General features: G+C 42.9%; 1 protein-coding gene across 12 annotated transcripts in view; it reads left to right on the forward strand.

Annotated features, from left to right (window-relative positions):
- The window catches only part of ARID1B (AT-rich interaction domain 1B), a 490,608-nt gene that overhangs the window by 358,156 nt on the left and 112,504 nt on the right, over window positions 1-19,948 (forward strand). For 8 of the 12 annotated variants that reach the window (XM_066596068.1, XM_066596069.1, XM_066596077.1 and 5 more), the window contains one exon: window positions 1,485-1,613. The exons of the other annotated variants lie outside the window; for them this stretch is intronic. In XM_066596068.1, the coding sequence (XP_066452165.1) occupies window positions 1,485-1,613 (129 nt within the window). The remainder of the gene's footprint in view (window positions 1-1,484; window positions 1,614-19,948) is intronic. 12 annotated transcript variants of the gene reach the window in all.

Genomic DNA, 19,948 nt, shown 5'->3' on the forward strand with positions numbered 1-19,948 from the left:
GTGGAAAGATTGAGGCCTTAATACCACGCTGTGGGCTGCAGAATGTCACTCAAGGTTCATATCCTGGATTCTCATCTACATTAATTCAAGCAGAACATGGGAATATATTCCAAGGAACAAGGAGAAAGGTTCCACGAAGACATACAGCAGTTTGAGCGCCGCTATCAAGCACAATACAACGGGAATGATGTGCGATTACATCTAGAGGCTGGGACATGAAAGTGACGGGCGACTGAACAGAAGAAGCAGCTGAGTCTGAAAAACGGGAGCTCTGTGTCACAGTGGCTGTACGGTGGAGGGAAGAAGCTGTTTGGTGGAGGCAGGGAGCAGCAGCAGTTCCTGCCCACTCAGCACAAATCAGCGGTACATATGGGCAGCAGTGGGGAGGAGAGAAAACTCTTAACTAATCGCACATTTGTTTGTGCGATCGTGAGTTTAATGCGTAATCGCGCTAACTCAATCGTGGTCATGCATAAAAAATGGCGATCGTTACGAATTTCGGCACATTCACTTTGTAAGATGCAGCGACTTTTTTCCCCCCACTTTGGAGGGAAGAAAAGTGCATCTCCTAGAATAAAAAGTACAGTAACTTCTTTTCTCACTGTGTATGTTCTTGAAACATTTGAATTTCAAAATGATATATTGCTAATTAGCGATATCCTGACCACAAAAGCAAACTTTTTTCAAAATGAAATTTATTTTCCATTGTATTTTACAATAAACTAACAGGAATAAATAAACTTTTCTGGGACACAAAAATCGCATTGACTAGTGAATTAAAAGGAAAGTCTGAAAAAATAGGTGCCACAAATGCTGTATGCATCAGCAAAACCATCAAAAAGGAATTGCATAATTTTTTTGTGGTCGTGATGCGACATTCTGTCACACTAATCCTGCTGCTTGTTAGCATGCTAATAGAGTTGACTATTTACCAGTCAACAGCACTTAAAGGGCTCATTGGCCTGGGCATCATGCTCACTACCACATGCTCTTCTTACAGCTGAGCAGTGGTGGTGGTTGCATCCTTTAGCATTGCCCTATAATGAGTGTTACAGATGTCCTGTCCTAGTGATAAACTCTCTGATTACCATGCAATTTTTGACTTCTCCGTACTATACCTTCCCATTCTGGTGGACCGAGCCAATCTTTTCTTTCTAAACCCTAAAATACTATGAATTCTTGTTACATAGGATTTAAAATGTTACTATTCATTAATGAGTTATTGGTCATATAAATTTGGACAGCCCTACTGGAGAGAAGTATAAAACATATAGCCACGATTTCTATATCCACGCAACGTAGGAATCCCATACACTCTGAAGTTTCTTTTTAAAGTTTGTTAGCCTTCCCTGTGAAGTTTTCATTCTATTATAAAATGTTACTTTGTCTGATTGTTCACTTGGATATTTTTGCTGGTAGATGTTAATTGGCTGAGTTGATTAAAGTGCATATCCAAAGTAGCCTGTTCTTTTGTCCTGCTTTAGGCCACCATACATTAGGTCGCCTGCTTATCCCAGCCAGTCTGGGGCTGGCGGACGCCCCATGTTTTCCTCACAGCATCCCAACTATGGCAACTCTCAGGTTCCTCTGATGCATCAACCTGATCAGTACGGGTAGGTAGAACTGTCCATGCTTTGGGACCCTGGCCATTTAGTTTTTGTTATTTTTGTTTTCTTTCATTTATTTTCTTTAACCATTTGCGTACTGACTCTGTGCTGCTTCTTTGCCTTTTCGTGGCATGTGTTCCCTATCATGGTGTGTTTGCTAACAGTGAAAGTTTTACAACAGCTTTAAAAGCCTTAACACCCGCAAGTTGTACGGTTACTAACCTGGATGATGGGAAGTGCATGTCTATTAGGCATTGCCACAACATCCTGCATGGCTCCTGTTCTTTCTTCATGCCTGCTGCAAGGGTGGCCGTGATGATCCCTCACGAGAACCATGCTACTTATTTCACTTGTTTCCCTTTGTGATTGTCCTATTGTATGCTTTTGTCTGAGAAGTGTGTTTTGTGACATACATGGTTACCATGAATACAATGTTTTTGCTCCAGTTACTCAGAACTGACTCTTTCAACAAAGGTGTCTTTGACCTTGAATTTACACATAGCACAGTGTTTTCCAGTCTCGTAATGCTTTTAAAGAGGACCGTGATCTTGTCTCTTTCCAGAAAGATTAGAAATGATTTTATATTTGTTGCTGCTCCTCAAGTCGTTTATCTGGTTTGTCAGTTCCTGATTTCTTTAGGTCATACGGTTATCATTCATGGAGGCTGAAGCACTGAAAAGAAACCACTTATATAACCTTTTGTTTGGGGGTCATAGAACACTGGACATAAAGGAGAAAAATACAAATTACATGGCATTATATAAAGAGCAAGTAACACTTGATCTTTGAAACAATCTGAACTTTTTAAATACAGTTTTGGTTTTCGGCTTGCACTTTATTTCTTTTTACATTCCATAGTCTGTATGTACACTGCCACTTCAGAAAGGAGAATCTGTGCTGCTTGAGTCACATATACAAGGGTCCAGGAAGCTAAGATATGGGGAATGTTTGCTTAGCTCCGGTTATGATAGAGCTGCTTTAACTCCTTAAGGACTGCCCCCTTTTTTTTATTTCTGGTTTCTCCTCCCCACTTTCAAAAACCCATAACTCTTCTTTTTCTGTCTGGCGTAGCTCTTTTTTTTTTCACGGTATGAGTTGTATTTTTTAATGGTACTATTTCATGAAATGGAGAAAAAAATTCCGCCAGTACACACTGCAGCAAAAATGACATTTAATTTTTTTTTTCTGTGAGTCCGTGTGATTGAGATTATACCAAATTTATAAAGTTTGTATTTTATTTTATTTATTTTTGTTTTACTACTTTTGAAAATAAAATATGTTTGGAAAAAAATAATTTCCCGTGCCATCTTTTGACAGCCATAACTTTCTTTTCTTTTTTTGCTGACCTAGTTATGGGCGGTCCCATATTTTTCAGTACGTCCTGCAGTTTCTAGTGGTACCACTGTGGAGTACATATTACCTATTGATTGGTTTTTATTCAAGTTTTTTCTTGGAGACGGGATGATAAAAAAAAAGTGTAATTCTGTCATTGTTTTTTTTTTTTCTTTTTTTCTGATAACTATACGGGTGTGATATAGGGCGACGTTTAATGCCCCGATATCACGTTCTACCCTGTGTAGGAAGCATGAGGTAGAAGCTACTTTTCCCCATTTACGGGAAAAAATTATTTCCTGACTCTAATATGGCATTTAAAATAATTCCCGGATCACCGACCCTTTGGTCTATTTGGTGACACCTTTTTAAAAATTTGTTTAACCCCTTAAGGCTGATTTACACTCGACGATTATCGCTCAAAATTCGTCCAAACTGCGGCTTTTGAGCGATAGGGGTTGCCTGTAAATGTGTGCCCATCGTGCATTTACCATGCACACTTTGTCAATCACTGAGTTCAGCTCAGCATAAAAGCCATTGTCCCTGATGAGAGGGACAGCATGTTGTGTTCTCCATGGGTAGTGCTGATAGTATTGTATGCAAAAGTGATGTATTTGGAGAAACAGACCACCCGCTGCTCTCTAAATACATGCAAATGAAGCTAGTTAGCTACTCATGGGCTAATTAGCCCATTAGTACCTAATGAAAAATGATCACTCAAAACTGTCAGTTTCTTACGAATTTTGATTGATCATCTTTGCATGTAAATGGACCTTTAGTGACCAAGCCTGTTTGTGCCTTAAAGGGGTTGTCCCGCGAAAGCAAGTGGGTCTATACACTTCTGTATGGCCATATTAATGCACTTTGTAATGTACATTGTGCATTAATTATGAGCAATACAGAAGTTATCAGAAGTTATTCACTTACCTGTTCCGTTGCTAGCGTCCTCGTCTCCATGGTGCCGTCTAATTTTCAGCGTCTAATCGCCAAGACGCGCTTGCGCAGTCCGGTCGTCTTCTTTTCTGAATGGGGCCGCTCGTGCCGGAGAGCAGCTCCTTGTAGCTCCGCCCCGTCACGTGCCGATTCCAGCCAATCAGGAGGCTGGAATCGGCAATGGACCGCACAGAAGAGCTGCGGTCCACCGAGGGAGAAGATCCCGGCGGCCATCTTCAACCGGTAAGTAAGAAGTCACCGGAGCGCGGGGATTCAGGTAAGCACTGTGCGGTTTTCTTGTTTAACCCCTGCATCGGGTTTGTCTCGCGCCGAACGGGGGGGCTATTAAAAAAAAAAAAAAAACCCGTTTCGGCACGGGACAACCCCTTTAATGACCAGGCCAAATTTTGGAAATATGACATGTAACTCTGTAAAGGTTTTGCATATCCAAGTAATTCTCACATTGTTTTTTCGCCACATATTGTACTTTATTTAGGTGGAAAAAGTAGACTGATAGAATTTAAGTAGATTTATTAAAAGCTACAAAATTTGGAATTTAAAAAAAAAAATTACCATATTTTCAACTGCAATATTTCAAATATGTGCAAACCTACGTGTGTGTGTGTGTGTGTATATATATATTTCCATGTGTTTTGTTTATTTTGGAAGCACATTGGAAAAACTTAAAAGCTCCCCCCTCTCCCACCTTCCTCAATGTCTTCCTGTCCTGCCAGGAGGCAGGATCGCAGAGAAGTGCTGGGGAGATCCTAGCAGGAACACTCACAGGGATCGGAGGTCAGGAAGGTGGTCCACCCTTCCCTAGAATAGTCTCCCGGGACGCTGCATCTGGTAGTTCACCTTGGCCAGATTCCTCCCACCGCGACCCACCTGGGTCATTCCATGTCAGTTCAACCAACGCTCCCAGTCGACCATCTCAGATTTCAATGAAACTTTGCACAAAGATAGAACCTGACCCTAAACGAAGATATAGTTTATATATATACATATAGTTTATATATATACAAAATATTAGGCTTCAAAGTACTTTGGTTCACAAGCTACAGGTCTTTATCTAGGGGGTTGTCTTGTGATTTCAGCGCGCAACCTGAAAAAAGTGGCGATTTCAATCTATTGCCAAGCCAGTTCCAATGACTCTAGAGCAATGAAACTGCACACACCAGGAGAACTTTTGGTGCTGAATCCAGCTAAGCTACTCAGACTGCCACTCTTATCATTCTGCCACCATTGCATGTCAAAGTAGCTGAAAAATTCTATCGCGCAAAATAAAATTCATATTTTAAGCAGTAATAACTCATAATCAATGCAATCCAACTCAGCTATGAATTTATTAATGTGTACGCCATAGAAATGTTTCTCATTATTCACATTATGGACCCAAAAGGATGCATAGCTCTTAAGATACAATGAGTCAAAAATGGCCAAAAACATTTTTATGCAAATTTTTACCTTTTTTCAGAGCAAAAAATCAGAATGTACTCCCATTTTTTTATTTTTTTTATTTTTGCTCTATTTGAAAGAGAATTTTTTGCTCTACAAGATTTGATGTTTTTCATTTTGTTCCCAGACCTTCTAGATGGGAAATTTTTGTTTTGCGTTTTGTCATTAAGCTGCTTCATAGGATCTGTTGATCAGCCGGCATGCTACAGCTTGACATGGCATCCAGCAGTTGTGCTTCCTTTCTGCTCATTTTTCACTTCATCTTTGCTGGTGCATAATCAGTCACTTGTAAACTATAGTTATTTATTATAATGACAGACCTTCTAGATGGGAAAATATCAATGTCTGTGAAAGTCCTATGTACTCGTGGAAATCAAATAATAAAATAAGTGTAAGTTTTGCATGGATGTATAATTAGTTTAGAAATCATGAGAAGGTAAATTATTTTTGGAATGAGACAACTTTTTGTGCTCAAGAAACTTATGTGATCACAAATTGCATGGCGAGTTCAGGTAAGCCACAAGCTTTGGCTTAAGATGGTCAGAATATCATTGAGTGTTGCATAATGATTGTGGTATATTACAGTGATCACTGGGCTTATTTAGCACTCTATCCATATTGGATACTAAGATTATCTAAGGCTAGCATTTGTGCAATATCTTAGTTTAGGGTCAGGTTCTATCTTTGTGCAAAGTTTCATTGAAATCTGAGATGGTTGACTGGGAGCGTTGGTTGAACTGACATGGAATGACCCACCTGGGGTTTTGCGTGGGGGCTGTTGTCTCTCTTCTGCCTTCTCCCTGGCGCTGCTGGTCCACGGGAGCCATGGGCCGGCATAGGAGCGCGCGCTCTGAAGCTCCCCTAGGTGGTGGGGGCAGAACCTTGTGACCTACACAATTGCGCAATGGCGTTGGGCAGGGGGCATGGCCAGGCAGCAAAGGCACCAAATTTTAAAAAGAAGGAATCCGAGAGAAGACAAGAGTGCTAAAGTAAAGCTTTGCAGTGGGAGGCTTTTCTGTCCATAGGTGACTGTAGTACTATCAAAGAGTACTCCAGCACTGGACAGTCCCGAACCGACTGCTATTGCGGGGGTCGTAAGTAGCCTGTTAGGTATAAAGACGCTTGATTAAATGTAATGTTAAATAAAATATTGGTGCATTTTACTTGCCTCTTCATGTTGTTTGTTAGGGGCACAAGAAAATAGATGGCCCACCAAAACCATGACCAAAAAAATGTGCGCAGTGCGCAAAAAGATTACCTTCCACATTTGACAAACCGCTGTGCAAACTATGTATAGCTATGGTTCTAAAAGAAGTTTCAAGTGGGTTTACGGAGGACATTAGACAGCTGATCAGAGAGGAAGTACGCTCAGCTCTGACATCCCAAATCATACAGCCACCTACGGCGTCCATGTCAAAATGCTCAAGGAGACCTGGTAGCTCAGGCGTTTACTCAGACTCTGAAAAAAGTGCCATATTTTCAGATGTCGAGGAACAGCTAGTCCTTGAGGAATCCTCAGATGAGGACGATTACAAAAAATTTCTATTTACCCCGGAGGACCTTTCTGAACTTATAAAGTCAGCCGGGGCTACCCTTAAAATGGAAAAACCCAGACAACCTCGCACCATTCAGGATGAGGTTTTCGGGCTGAGGAAAAGACTTAGACACACTGTTAGATTGTGCTGCTGGAGATTGTTCTTCTACAGGGTTCCAGGAGCACACCTGCACAGGTGAGGGTTAATTGAGCTGGCTGGGTGTGGTTGTTCAGGTCAGCCAATCCCCTGGGTCTGGGTGTAGGTATATATCCCGGCCCCTCTGCAATGAGGAAGCTGTATTTCTTTAGTCTTGTCTGCTGTGTGAGTAGTGTCTGGTCAGCTTGCTGTGTGTAGTGTCCTGTGCTGCCTGTTTAGTGTTTTGCTAGAGTGGACTGGAAGACATGAGGAACCTTTTCGGGTATGAGCAGAAAATAGAGATGGAGGAGAGCTGCTACCGTTAAAAATTTCCTTCTTTATTGAATAAAATAAAGCATACAGCTCACAGGTGACGCTGAACGCGTTTCGGCAAAAGCCTTTGTCAACAGCTGTTGACAAAGGCTTTTGCCGAAACGCGTTCAGCGTCACCTGTGAGCTGTATGCTTTATTTTATTCAATAAAGAAGGAAATTTTTAACGGTAGCAGCTCTCCTCCATCTCTATTTTCTGCTCATATGGAATCTGGCCGCTTGCCGTCGGCTACTTGAGGATGGAGCTCCTGTTGGATCCCAGATCTTCCTGCAACATTGAAAGTTACTGCTGGTGAGGTGAGCCCACATCTTTCTTTTTTGGAACCTTTTCGGGGCCTTGCAGCTTAAGTTCATTTGCCAATGTGCAAACTAATCCCTCGCTTTTATATTCAGCTTTACCATCTACTATAGTGTGCAAGGTAGTGTGGTAAGTGCATTTATGCATTAAAGTGTCAGTTCCGCCTTGTTCTCCTTTCAGGGAGAGCAGGGCCGAGGTTCCAGCATGGGGCTGCCTTTTAGAGGCGATCACTCTGCTTGTAGGTAGAGCCAAGTCGTTTTCGCTGACTTAGGGTCATTTTACCCTAACTCATGTTTTTGGGTCACGTTCGTGTGGGCCTGGTGCTTAGTTGCCCACGCGAACGTAACACACACTTTTCCATTCCATAAAAATATCCAAAGGCTGATAAAAAAAAGAGTGGAGTACAGCATCCTTCACAACGAAAGATTAAAAGGTGCTCCCAATTTACGGAGAAGGTATGCGCAGATTGGGAGGAAACACGCAAGGTGGATGTTCCCGTAGCTAAAGTGGCCAAGTGAACGACCCTACCGTTTAAAGACGCTACACAGCTGAGGGACCCTATGGACAGAAAGGCAGAAGGCCTCTTGGGAAAAAAAACCGGGAGGGATGCAGCAGCCAGTCTGCTCAAACCCAGCGTAGCGGCCACCTGTGTGGCCAGAACCTTAAGTGTGTGGCTGGATCAGTTAGAACTCTGCATATCCAATAAGACACCGAGGGAACAAATTCTGAACTCCCTCCCAGTAGTAAAGATGGCCACAAACTTCTTGGCCGATGCATCGGCCGAAATGGTCCAACTGTCAACAAAGAAAGAAGACCTTCAGAGCCCTATAAGGGTAAGGGCAAGACGGTCTGGTGGAGATATCCCAAATGGGGCAAAGGCATGCGATTCCTCTTTAACCCCTTAGTGACCAAGCCTGTTTGCGCCTTAATGACCAGGCCAAATTTTGCAAATCTGACACGTGTCACTTTAACATGGAAAAACACCAGAAAGATTTTGCATATCCAAGCGATTCTGACATAGTTTTTTCGCCACATGTTGTACTTCATTTAGGCGGAAAAAAAAGACCGATAGAATTTGTGTTTATTTATTAAAAGCGCCAAAATTGGGAAAATTTTGAAAAAATCATCATTTTTTTCACATTTGCAACTGCAATATCTCAAATATGTGCAAACATAATATAGAAATTTTTGCTAAGATATATATTTCCATCCGTTTACTTTATTTTGGGCGCACATTGGAAAAACTTTCGTGTTTTTTTTTAACCATTTAGGAGACGTACAAATTTAACATTACTTTTCAGCATTTTGAGGAACACTTTGTTTTCCTACACCAAGCCAAGATTGGAAAGGCTCATAGGAGTCAAAATGATAGATACCCCCACAAATGACCCCATTATAAAAACTACACCCATTAACGTATTCACTGAGGGGTGTCATGAGTATTTTAACGTCACAGTTTTTTTTTTTAGGAGTCAATGCAATTTAGAGGAGAAAAACTAAAATTTCATATTTTTGCAAATATGTCATTTTAAAGGCAGGACTTTTTTCTATAGTACACATGAAAATTAGGATTTGCACCCCAGAATGGATACCCCTGTTTGTCCCGTGCTCAGAAACATACCCATTGTGGCCCTAGTATTATGTCTGGATGCACAATGGGGCCCAAAATGAAAGGAGCAACTGGTGGCTTTCGGAACAGAAATTTTGCTTGAAGGAGATTTAGGCCCTATTGCCCACTTGTAGAGCCATTGAGTGACCAAAACGATGGAGAACCCCCACAAGTGACCCCATTTTGAAAAGTAGACCCCTTAACGAATTTATCTAGGGGTACAATGACTTTTTTGACTTCACAGTTTTTGAATGAATCTAAGCCAAGCCGAAGGAAAAAAATTACGATTTTCATTTTTTTGGTAATTCTGTCATTTTAAAAGCAGTTTTTTTGTACAGCACATATATGAATGAAGACTTTCACCCCAAAATGGATAACCCTGTTTGTCCTGTGCTCAGAAACATACCCATTGTGGCCCTAATCTTATGTCGGGATGCACAATGGGGCCCAAAATGAAAGGAGAAACCGGTGGCTTTCGGAACAGAAATTTTGCTTGAAGGAGATTTAGTCCCCATTGCCCACTTGTAGAGCCATTGAGTGACCAAAACGACGGAGAACCCCAACAAGTGACCCCATTTTGAAAAGTAGACCCCTTAATGAATTTATCTAGGGGTACGATGACTTTTTTGACTTCACAGTTTTTGAATAAATTTAAGCCAAGCAGAAGGAAAAAATTATGATTTTCATTTTTTGGGCAATTGTGTCAATTTAAAAACAGTTTTTATTGTACAGTGTACATAGGAATGAAGACGTTCACCCCAACATGGATACCCCCGTTTGTCCCGTGTTCAGAAACATACCCTCTGTGGCCCTAAACTACTTACAGGACACATGACTAGGCCCATAATGGAGGGAATGCCCGCTGGATTTCAGGGTACAACTGAATAAATTCAAGGCCCCATTGCCCACTTATACGGAAAAAAAATTGTCTTCCTAAAAATAACCCCACCCCCGCCATCCCCATTTTTTGGTATTCCCTAAATATTAGATAAAGGTAATAATATAAACTGCGTTTTATGTCCGATGACAGGGGTAATTACGGAGGCTGGTTGGGTTAGGCACATGGGGCAAGAAAACCGGGTATCCCCCCTCCTCTCATGCTTTTTGGGGGGTATTTCGTGACCTCAGCGGCGGGGATGGGGTGTAAAAAGTGGCGTTCCGTGAGTCTTCGTAAGCTTGCTGAGGTGCGGCGGTCTCACACAGAAGACGCTGAACAAGCTGCTCCTGGAACTGCAGGAAGGCAAGCGTTCCCGGGGCTTCTTGTAAAATACGTATCACAGGTAGCGGTCTGAATAACGCTGGGCTCACACGGACGTAGGTGGAATCCGCTTGCGGAAGCCCGCAGCGGATCACAGCTGTGAGCCGGCCGTGACCCTGCGTACGGACGCGTAATGTACTGCGCATAACTGCCTACTCACACAGGCGGTCATTCGCAGTACACCTTTTTTTTGTTTGTATTTCCCGCACCGTCGCTTAGCGATGACGCGGGTACCCGCAGCCCTTATACAACGTAGTTGCGTATGGGCTACAGGTATATCCGCGACCATGGAGCACAATGGGCTCTATGTTGCGGATATCCGCGGTAAAATAGAACCTGCTGCGTTCTCTTTTCTGCGAGTGGATTACGCATTTCCAACCCACTAATGTGAGCGGAATTGTGTAATCCAATGCAATTGATCTGCATATTAGCGCGGATCAGACGCATGCGGAATCCGTAATTCCTATCCGGTCATGTGAGAGCAACCTATGTTAGATCGCTACTTTTTTATTATTACGTGACCGGAGACCGCTCAACGAGGCCACCCGTCACTGCTCCAGGGTCTCGGCGACCATTGGTCGCTGGGAGCAAGGAGATTTTAAGTTTCCTGGGCTCCCCGACTCCTGCGCATGTGTCCAGTGTTTTGCCGGCGGTCGCATGCGCAGAATCCGGGTAAGTTCACGGATGAGGATCGCGTCGGGGTGCAAATACGGAGGCCTCCGGTAAAAAGTTTTATCTCTTCTCACTGATCGCATCGGTGAGGGGAGATGAAACTAACTTTTTTAAAAAACTTTTACGTGATCGCCATTATCCATTGGATAACGGCGAACACGTGATCAGGAACCGCTCACCGCGCCCCCCCCCCCGTGACATCTCCAGGCTCTTGGCTAAGTTTTGTAGCCAGGAGCAGGGAGATTTTAAGTTATCCTGGCAATCCACAGCTTTTGCGCATGCGTCTGCCGCTTTGGCGACGGCGCGTGCACAGAAGCTGTGGTAAGGTCCGCGGATAAATCCGGGGGCCTTAGGTACGTAATTTCATCCTCCCTCACGGATATGATCCGTGAGGGGAGATGAAATGTAAGCGTTTTAAACTTTTTTTTTTACTCTTTTACACTTTTTTTTTACTTTAAATGATCACTGCTATCCATTGGATAACAGTGATCATCTTTGCAGGGACATCCCTCTGCTCTTGGCAAATTTCCCGGGTCCTGAGCCTCTCTGTGCACACGCCCGATGTCAATCATCGGGCGCGCATGCGCAGAAGGGGACTCAGGTCCCGGAAGACCGGGACACCGCTGAGGACCGGGGGTGAGTATTTTCACCTCCCCTCATGGATCCGATCCATGAGGGGAGGTGAAATTAACTTGTATGTTTACTTTTTTAAAACTTTTTCGCGATCGCCGCTATCCGCTGGATAGCAGCGATCGTGGGTCCGGGGACCGCTCGCCGCGGTCCCCGGGGACATTCCCTGGTTCCCGGCTACCTTCAGGAGCCGGGAACCAGGAGATTTTAAGCTCCCCGGGGCTCCCATTCTTCTGCGCATGCGCGTGACGTAATTCGTCTGGCGCGCATGCACAGAAGAGCCACGCCGGGTCCCGGAGGACCCATTCTCCGCGGCAGACATCGGGGAAGCCCGGTAAGTACTTTTAAACTTTTTTTTACACTTTATTGCGATCGGCGCTATCCATTGGATAGCGCCGATCGCAATGCCGGGGGGGGAGTCCCCGCAGCCCAGGATGACAGCTCCATGCTGTCGGCTACCTGTGGGCATCAACAGCATGGAGCTGTCACGTCCAGAGCCCACGGGGCTTTATTTTCTGCAGGACGCATGTTTTTACGTCCTCAGAGAATAAAGCCCACTTGAGCAGGACGTAAAAATACTATGGGCTGGTCGTTAAGGGGTTAACACTCATCTGGGGGATTTCCCCAAACAAAGACAGTGATGCCATCCAGGTTGGGGTGAGATCACAGGCATTCACAGACAGATGGGCCTCGTTCTGCAAAAGCACCTGGATTCTCCAAATTCTACACCAGGGGTACCAAATAATAGAATTCGTATCTCGACCCCCGACAAAAATTCTTGACCACAGGAGGCTCAGGTCACCACTTACATCATCTCCAACGGAGGTTCCGGGACCTGCTGAAGCTGAAAAGTAACACCGGTCCCTCAAATATAAAATGAAGGGGAAGGATCTGTCCTTTGGTCACAGGGTGCTTTCAGCCTTAGTCCCACCCTGGCGATTTAGTTGCTATGTCTCAGGTGGTGCTGTCGTGGAGATGACTGGGAAATGGTGGATTATACCTACCCAATAATCGGGTTTTCGAGAATCTCCATGACAGCACCCGTACATTCACCCCCCCCCCCCTCCTCCCCGAAGAAATATAATTTAGTTTTCATTAAAATATAACAGTATAGGTAATAATTTTAGTTAAAAGTTTTACCCCTGGCGGGTAGTTAGAAATCACTCAAGTTGGGAGAGGGGGGAGCTTTTAAACCTCTGTGTGTTCCTGTCCTGTCAGGAGGAGGTGATCTCAGGTGGTGCTGTCGTGGAGACTCCTGAAAATCCGATTATCAGGTAGGTATAATCCACCTTTTGCAAATATGTCATTTTAAAGACAGGGTTTTTTTTTCTGTAGTGCACATGAAAATGAAGGGATGTCCCTATTTGTCCTGTGTGTACAACGGGGCCCAAACCGAAAGCAGCATTTGGTGGTTTTCAGAATATAAATTTTGCTTGAAGGTGTTTTAGACCCCATTGCCCACTTGTAGAGCCCTTGAGCGGCCAAAACTATGGAGAACCCCCATGAATGACACCATTTTGAAAACTAGACTCCTTAACAAATTCATCTAGGGGTGCACTGCATATTTTGACCCCACAGTTTTCGAATGAATCTAAGCAAAGCAGAAAGAAAAAATTGCAATTTTATTTTTGGGGGCAATTGAATCATTTTATTTAAATTTTAAAAATTTAGCTTTTTTTTATACAGCACACACATGAATGAAGACTTTCACCCTAAAATGGATACTCCTGATTGTCCTGTGCTCAGAAACATACCCATTGTGGCCCTAATCTGCTTACTGGACACATGGCTAGGCCTTTATTGGAGGGAACACGGATTGCATTTCAGGGCACAACTGAATAAATTCCAGTTCTAATTGCTCACTTGTGCACAAAAAAAAAAATTGACTCCTTTAAAAATAATTTCCCCCTCTTTTTGGCATACCCTAAAAGTATTATTTTAATTAAACGTATAATTTACACAATTAATGCACAGTAGCAAGAACAGCCGCATATAGAGGTTTAAACAGCTGGGATTGTATTATTCTCCATTCCCTACTGTAGCCCAGCTGTCATCAGACAACTGAGCCCTCGCACCCTCTGGCATGGGATACCCATGGAGGTATTCTGAGATAGTGCTATAAAAAGGCACATGGATCTGCATAAGGCCCCTAAAGACTGCTGTAAAAAAAGGGTATGGGCAGTCGTTAAGGAGTTAAAAGTATACCTCCAGTGATATCACCAAAGCAATCGTAGAACACTGTAGGGCTCTTCTACAGAGCTCCAATTGGAGGGGTCTTCCAAACCCAATAAACTGTACATGAACTCAGTATAAGTTAAAGTAACATTTTAAAAAGAGTAGTAAGTAGTTAGCTGTCACAGCATCTTGTTTGTGGTATAGCAGATTTGGAAGTAAAAGTGTACCTCTAGTTTCAGATAATAAACTGTTGTGTTTGTACATGAGTAGCAGCGCTATTTCTAGCCATTAGAGAACTTGTATTTCCATGTAGGGTATACTAATAACTTTATTGACACACACAAAACATTACAAAGGTTAGCATTTGTCATATCTGTATAGGCTATAGATGATAGTAAATATGTTAACACATGTACAACTCCTAACATGTAAATGGTATTTTCACCAGTTTTTCCCTGTGCAGGCTCTATCTATAATTGTAAGTTTTACCTGAACTAGTGGTCAGGGACTAGTTACTATGATGTCTCCCATACACTGCACACAGAATGTAGAGGAGATCCTGCTTCCCTAACGTTCTGCACACAAACACAGAATCGGCAACATGGAGAACGTTTCACTGTAGTACTGAGCCAGCGTAGCTCTGCAACCAGCTCTGAAGAAAGACTGACTAGATCCAGAAGCTGCATCTTTGTGTGTGTGTCTCTGCACCTCTAACTCTGCAGTTCTCTCCATATAGGCAGCATGTAACCTGATCCCTCAATGAACTCATACTCCATCTAGAGATGAGCGAACGTGCTCGGCCATGCCCCTTTTTCGCCCGAATACCGCGATTTTCGAGTACTTCCGTGGTCGAGCACGTTCGCTCATCTCTAACTCCATCTTGTCTCTCAACAGGATAATATTACAAATGGGGTATATTTAATAAGATATATAAGAAAGTTGTTTTTTTATATTTGCTTTCGTGGTTGCCTCAGTTGCAAGACTGCATCACATTTAAACTTGTCTTGAGAGACACAAGCACTAATATCAATGGAGATATACTTTCAACCTGTGATTTAATGCCGATAGCTATATAATGCCTCAGGCCTCTGCGCAAGGCAGTGTAATACTTTCATACATTTATTTCCGTATTTATTGCCTGAAAAGCCTTTCCGATCCTGTCCTTGAAGCTAAGCTAAATATACAGATTTCATAAGCTGAACTTGCTGCCATAGAATGGAAATGTTTTTGTTCACAGAACTGTAGTTTGGTAGTGTATTACTATAGGTAATCCTCTGAGTTCAAAATGTGATTGTTCCCAGCAAGAGAAACGACGTAATCTTGTAGATATGATACCTTTTAATGGCTAACAAAAATACATGATGTAATGATAGCAAGCTTGCGAACCAATGCAGGGTTCTTCTTCAGGCTTATGGATTGGATCTGAAGAGGCATGGATATTTATACACACTTATAACATACATACTTATGGCAAGGCACAGATATGGATGTGATTGGTTCGCACTTAAAAGGAATTCTGCAACAGCAAGCAAACTTTTTTTTGTCTAGGCACTGATAGCGGAGTGAAAGTTTTATGGTCCCTAAATTACTGTTGGGGGTGGGGAGGTCGGCAGGTTAGAAATGCTACAAGAGGTACACAGACGTTTTTAGCTAAACACTGATAAGGGAGTGAAAGTTTATGGTCCCTGAATTACTGTTGATGGGGGTCTTATCTGTGTAATAAATGTCTCACACCCCCCATTCACGCATAAATCCAGGGGAATAATTTAACCCAGTATTCAGCGTGTCAAAGGTTGTTGTCAATTTATATTCCCAAATTCTTCTGTGGTTTTGTGACTTGAAACCACCCTTCAATATCAAAACTCTCATATCCTTTGAGTTAAAAATAGCAAGAGCACCAGGCTCTCTCTAGGCATGCTTCTAGCTGCTAACTCTTACCTACTGGAGGAAAACCTTGCAGAACTGTAGAGTCGCAATGCCTTTGTGTAAATGTATATGCAAATAACACACCATACCTGGTTTTTACTCCTTTTAAATACAAAAAACGTGAAAAACAGGTTAAGAGAACTTGGTTGCCTTTTGCTTCTCCAAACAACTGTTGTTCTTTGTATTTGTGACCTTCCCTGGTCAGCAAAATGTCAGCTGGACATGAACCCAGCAAGTCAGCCATCTGCAAGGTTTTAAGCATGTTTTTATTACGGCTAGAAATCTCATTTAATGACGTGATAAAGCTTGGTGCCTCAATGCGTTTGCTGTTCCATTTACCTTTTATATTCTGCAGAGCAGGACAATCTTGTGGTTACGCAAGGACACATTTTGTAGCCATCTAAAACTCTTACGACTGTGTTGTGCCAGGTCAGGCTTTTCATTTTGCTTTGTAGCAAAGAAATTTATACGTTTATTTTTCAAGAGTTTTGTTATCCTTGCTCTGTGGATTTTGCTGACCATGAACTACATATACCTTTCATCTCCCATGTGAAAAGTACTGTGGTTCTTTGTTGATCATGCACTTTGTGAAGTACCGGGATGCTTTATTCCTTTCGTTAACGTGGCCTTGCTTCGTATTTTATATTACATGTAGGGTATAAAGCATATATATATATTTTTTTAAAGTTCCATAAATATATGGCCATGTAAAAGTTATGTGACCTCCTTGTGCACACGGTGGTTTAGTTAAACAGCCATTTCAGGCGCAGTGCTCCCTCAGGTTACAATGTTAATATGTTCTATGACGACCATAGTGAGTTGAAAATTTTGTAACTTGACACCTTAATTCCATCAAACGCTAGACCCAAAAGATATCAAACCAAAATAAGAAAAGAATTAGAATACAAACTGTATAAATCATCAGGTCTAAGATATCGTTATATAGCTCTCTTAGACTTGTTGTGGTTGGTATACTTTGGAAATACACTTCAGAATGGAAGTATAATACAGATAGTCCCCTCCTTACGAACAGGTTCCATCCTAGGAAGTAGTTCGTAAGTGCATTTGTTCATATGTCCGACAAATGCTTGTATGGAGGGGTATCGCGGGTGGATCCCGCTCCATACAACATTAGGTCCAGGCTGATTCTTACAGCCTGCACCTGATGTTCGAGGTTCCCGTACGGCTTCCCGCGGTAAGATCGCAGGTTATGGTACGGTTTCCACGGCAGCTGGGGGCCTTTTGAAAGGCTTCAGGGCTGCCTATGTAGAATGCCTATCAAGCAGCCGTGCCCATGGCACGGCTTGATAGAATGCCTGTCTGATCGCTGTACAATATGAAGTTCGTAACTCGAACGTTCGCAAGTAAGGGAGTATCTGTAATCCTTTTTGAAAGGTTTCCTGCATGATGTGAAAATGAACATTTTATGATTTCACTTCTAGTTGGACTCGTGTAGAACAGATCTATTTATTACTGTATGTGATTTGTGAAATCTAATGGTATGTCCTCTTTAACCATAACATTAACATATGGTAAATGTTATTTATTAACTATTTTGTATTGTTTGAATATCTGTATTACAGGCAGAAAATGTCAAATTTTGAAAAATGCAAATTTTTTTCAAATTTTCCTTAAACGTTGTTTTCTTTTTTTAAATGCAAAAACATACCAACCAAAATTTATCATTGCTATCAAGTAAAATATGCCACAAAAATTCTCAGAATCATTTGAATAAGTAATAGCATTCCAAATTTACCATATAGAATGACACGGCAGATTCGAAAATTTGGGCTTTGTCACATAGGCCCAATGGCGGATTATAATAGGGGTGGCCGTCCTTGGATCTGGGCTCTAGGCTTCAGGTGGACTCACTGCCATCCCAATCGCCACTGTTATATTCCTATACCTGCGGCCTGGTCCTTTCTCTATAGCCTCCATATTGTCACTGCTGGCATGGGAACATAACGCTCACTGTAGCCAGCCAGTATGTTATACCCCAGCATTTACTGAAGAAGAGGTCTATCCTCGAAACACGTTTTTCTGCTGGTTATACTCCATGTTAAATAAATCTTATTGTACCATCATCACAGTTGTTTGGAGTCGTTGCGCCTTGAGACGTTTTTCTTTTTCTTTCACTTCTATCGTGCACATATAAAATGGCGGATTAGGTCCAATGGCGGATTATAATAGGGGTGGCTACCCTAGATTCCAGGTGGACTCACTGCCATTTCAGTCACCACTATTATAATCTGTACTGTTAAACCTCTAGGTGCATGAAGAGGAAAGGATTAAACCTCTTGTTGCACACCTACCCTTCTGGTAGTGACTAAAAGGTGTCATCTCCTGGGAGGTGGTGATGTCAAGTTGGCATGTGCCAATTTCGTGCCGTTTCTTGCACAGTGGCCAAGGAGCAGTGTGCGAGAATGTTTGACTTTATTGTGGCTGTTGTGGTAAACGGCAGCTTCCCACTGGTGAGGACGACGAGCTGAACGGTGAGTTTGCGAGGGAATCCTGTGCACTATTGCTGCAAAAATGAGCAGTCTTCCTTCATGCTCCGCATCTCTGCACCAACAATAAGTACTGAGTGGTGCGTGTACGCATGTTTTGTGTGGGAGTTTTTTTGCCTGTTTTGGGGTCTGATGACCCTATTGGGAAATTCAGGTGTCTTTACGGAGGATAGGAGGGGATTCTGAGGTCTGTACTGAGGATGTTTTTCACCCAGGCAGAGGAATCTCAACTTAATGAGTCTCACCGAGGGAGAACACTAAAACATAACTTTTATTATACTCAGTTTAAAAATAAGAACGGGGCTAAGGACAGACACACAAAGAGACAGAAACAAAGACAAAAATAATCAAAAGGTTGCCTTTCTAATCAGAGTTGGTAACAATTTCCTGCCGGGCAACCATCGAAACTCAAGGATAAAGATGTTCCTAGTGTGACCCAAAGGGGTCACTTGACTGTCTGGAATAGCGGATATGTTTATGCTCTAACAGTCAGTACTTGCTCCATAATTTTATCACCATGTAGGAGGGTGCATCTGTAGATAGAAGCAGGTAGGCACACCCCCTACAATATTTTAAGTCACTACTGAACTCCCAATATATTTTTAGGTTACTGTTATGCTCCTAATTTAGACAGATTTCTGTCAAGTTGGTAACCTACTCTACAGGAAACCACACACTTTAGAAATATATCCTTTTGGGACCCCTGTTGTTGCCCCAGTACTAATAGGTGACCCCTGTTGCGGCCCCAGTAGTTATGGGGTCCCCCATTTTCACCCCCCTACCCCATTGGTCCCCGCTCTACTCACTGCTGCAGCATTGTCGAGACAGGCTGCTGTGAGGAAACAAACTAACAGGACTTCCTGCAGTGGCATAGCAATGCAGATCACATGACTGGAGCCGACTCATGTGATCCACGTTGATATGCCACCTCAGGTCCTGTTCCTCACTAGAGCCTGTCCTAACACTGCTACATCGGTGAGTACAGCGGGGACCTAGACCCTCAGTCGGATCCCCTGACTATTGCTAGCGGAGCCTCAAGGGCTCCTTAGAGCACAGTTTGGGAAAAGCTGCTCTAGGGAGTAGATGACGACTGCAGAGAAAGATGCTTCCGGTAGATGCTCAGGCTAGTGTCCCTAAGCTGTATGCAGCGCATACATATGTCCGTCAATCTAAATTATAAATAAGGACTACAAAGAAGGATGCTTCAGGCAGGTACTCGGGATACTATGCCAAAGCTTTATGCAGCCCGTAATATATGATTACAGTGTGAGCACTCTGGAAGGGTGCATCTAACATCACGATATGCTATTTGTTCCTCTCAATAACATCATGTGTCCAAGGTAACCGACCCCCTGGCAGTGGATTAGGAGAGGTGGAGGCTTCCAAGGGGAGGATTTGAGGGAAGGTACTGGGTGGTACCAGGATTAGAGCTGGACTATATAAGACTGAATTTACCCTGCTCAATCATATAGCCATCAGTCCACCACTTGGGCTGACGCTGCTACGATCTCTCTGCGCCATATCCATTATCTTCCATGGTTG

This window comes from Eleutherodactylus coqui, chromosome 3, assembly GCF_035609145.1.
Source record: "Eleutherodactylus coqui strain aEleCoq1 chromosome 3, aEleCoq1.hap1, whole genome shotgun sequence".
Taxonomy (NCBI): domain Eukaryota; kingdom Metazoa; phylum Chordata; class Amphibia; order Anura; family Eleutherodactylidae; genus Eleutherodactylus; species Eleutherodactylus coqui.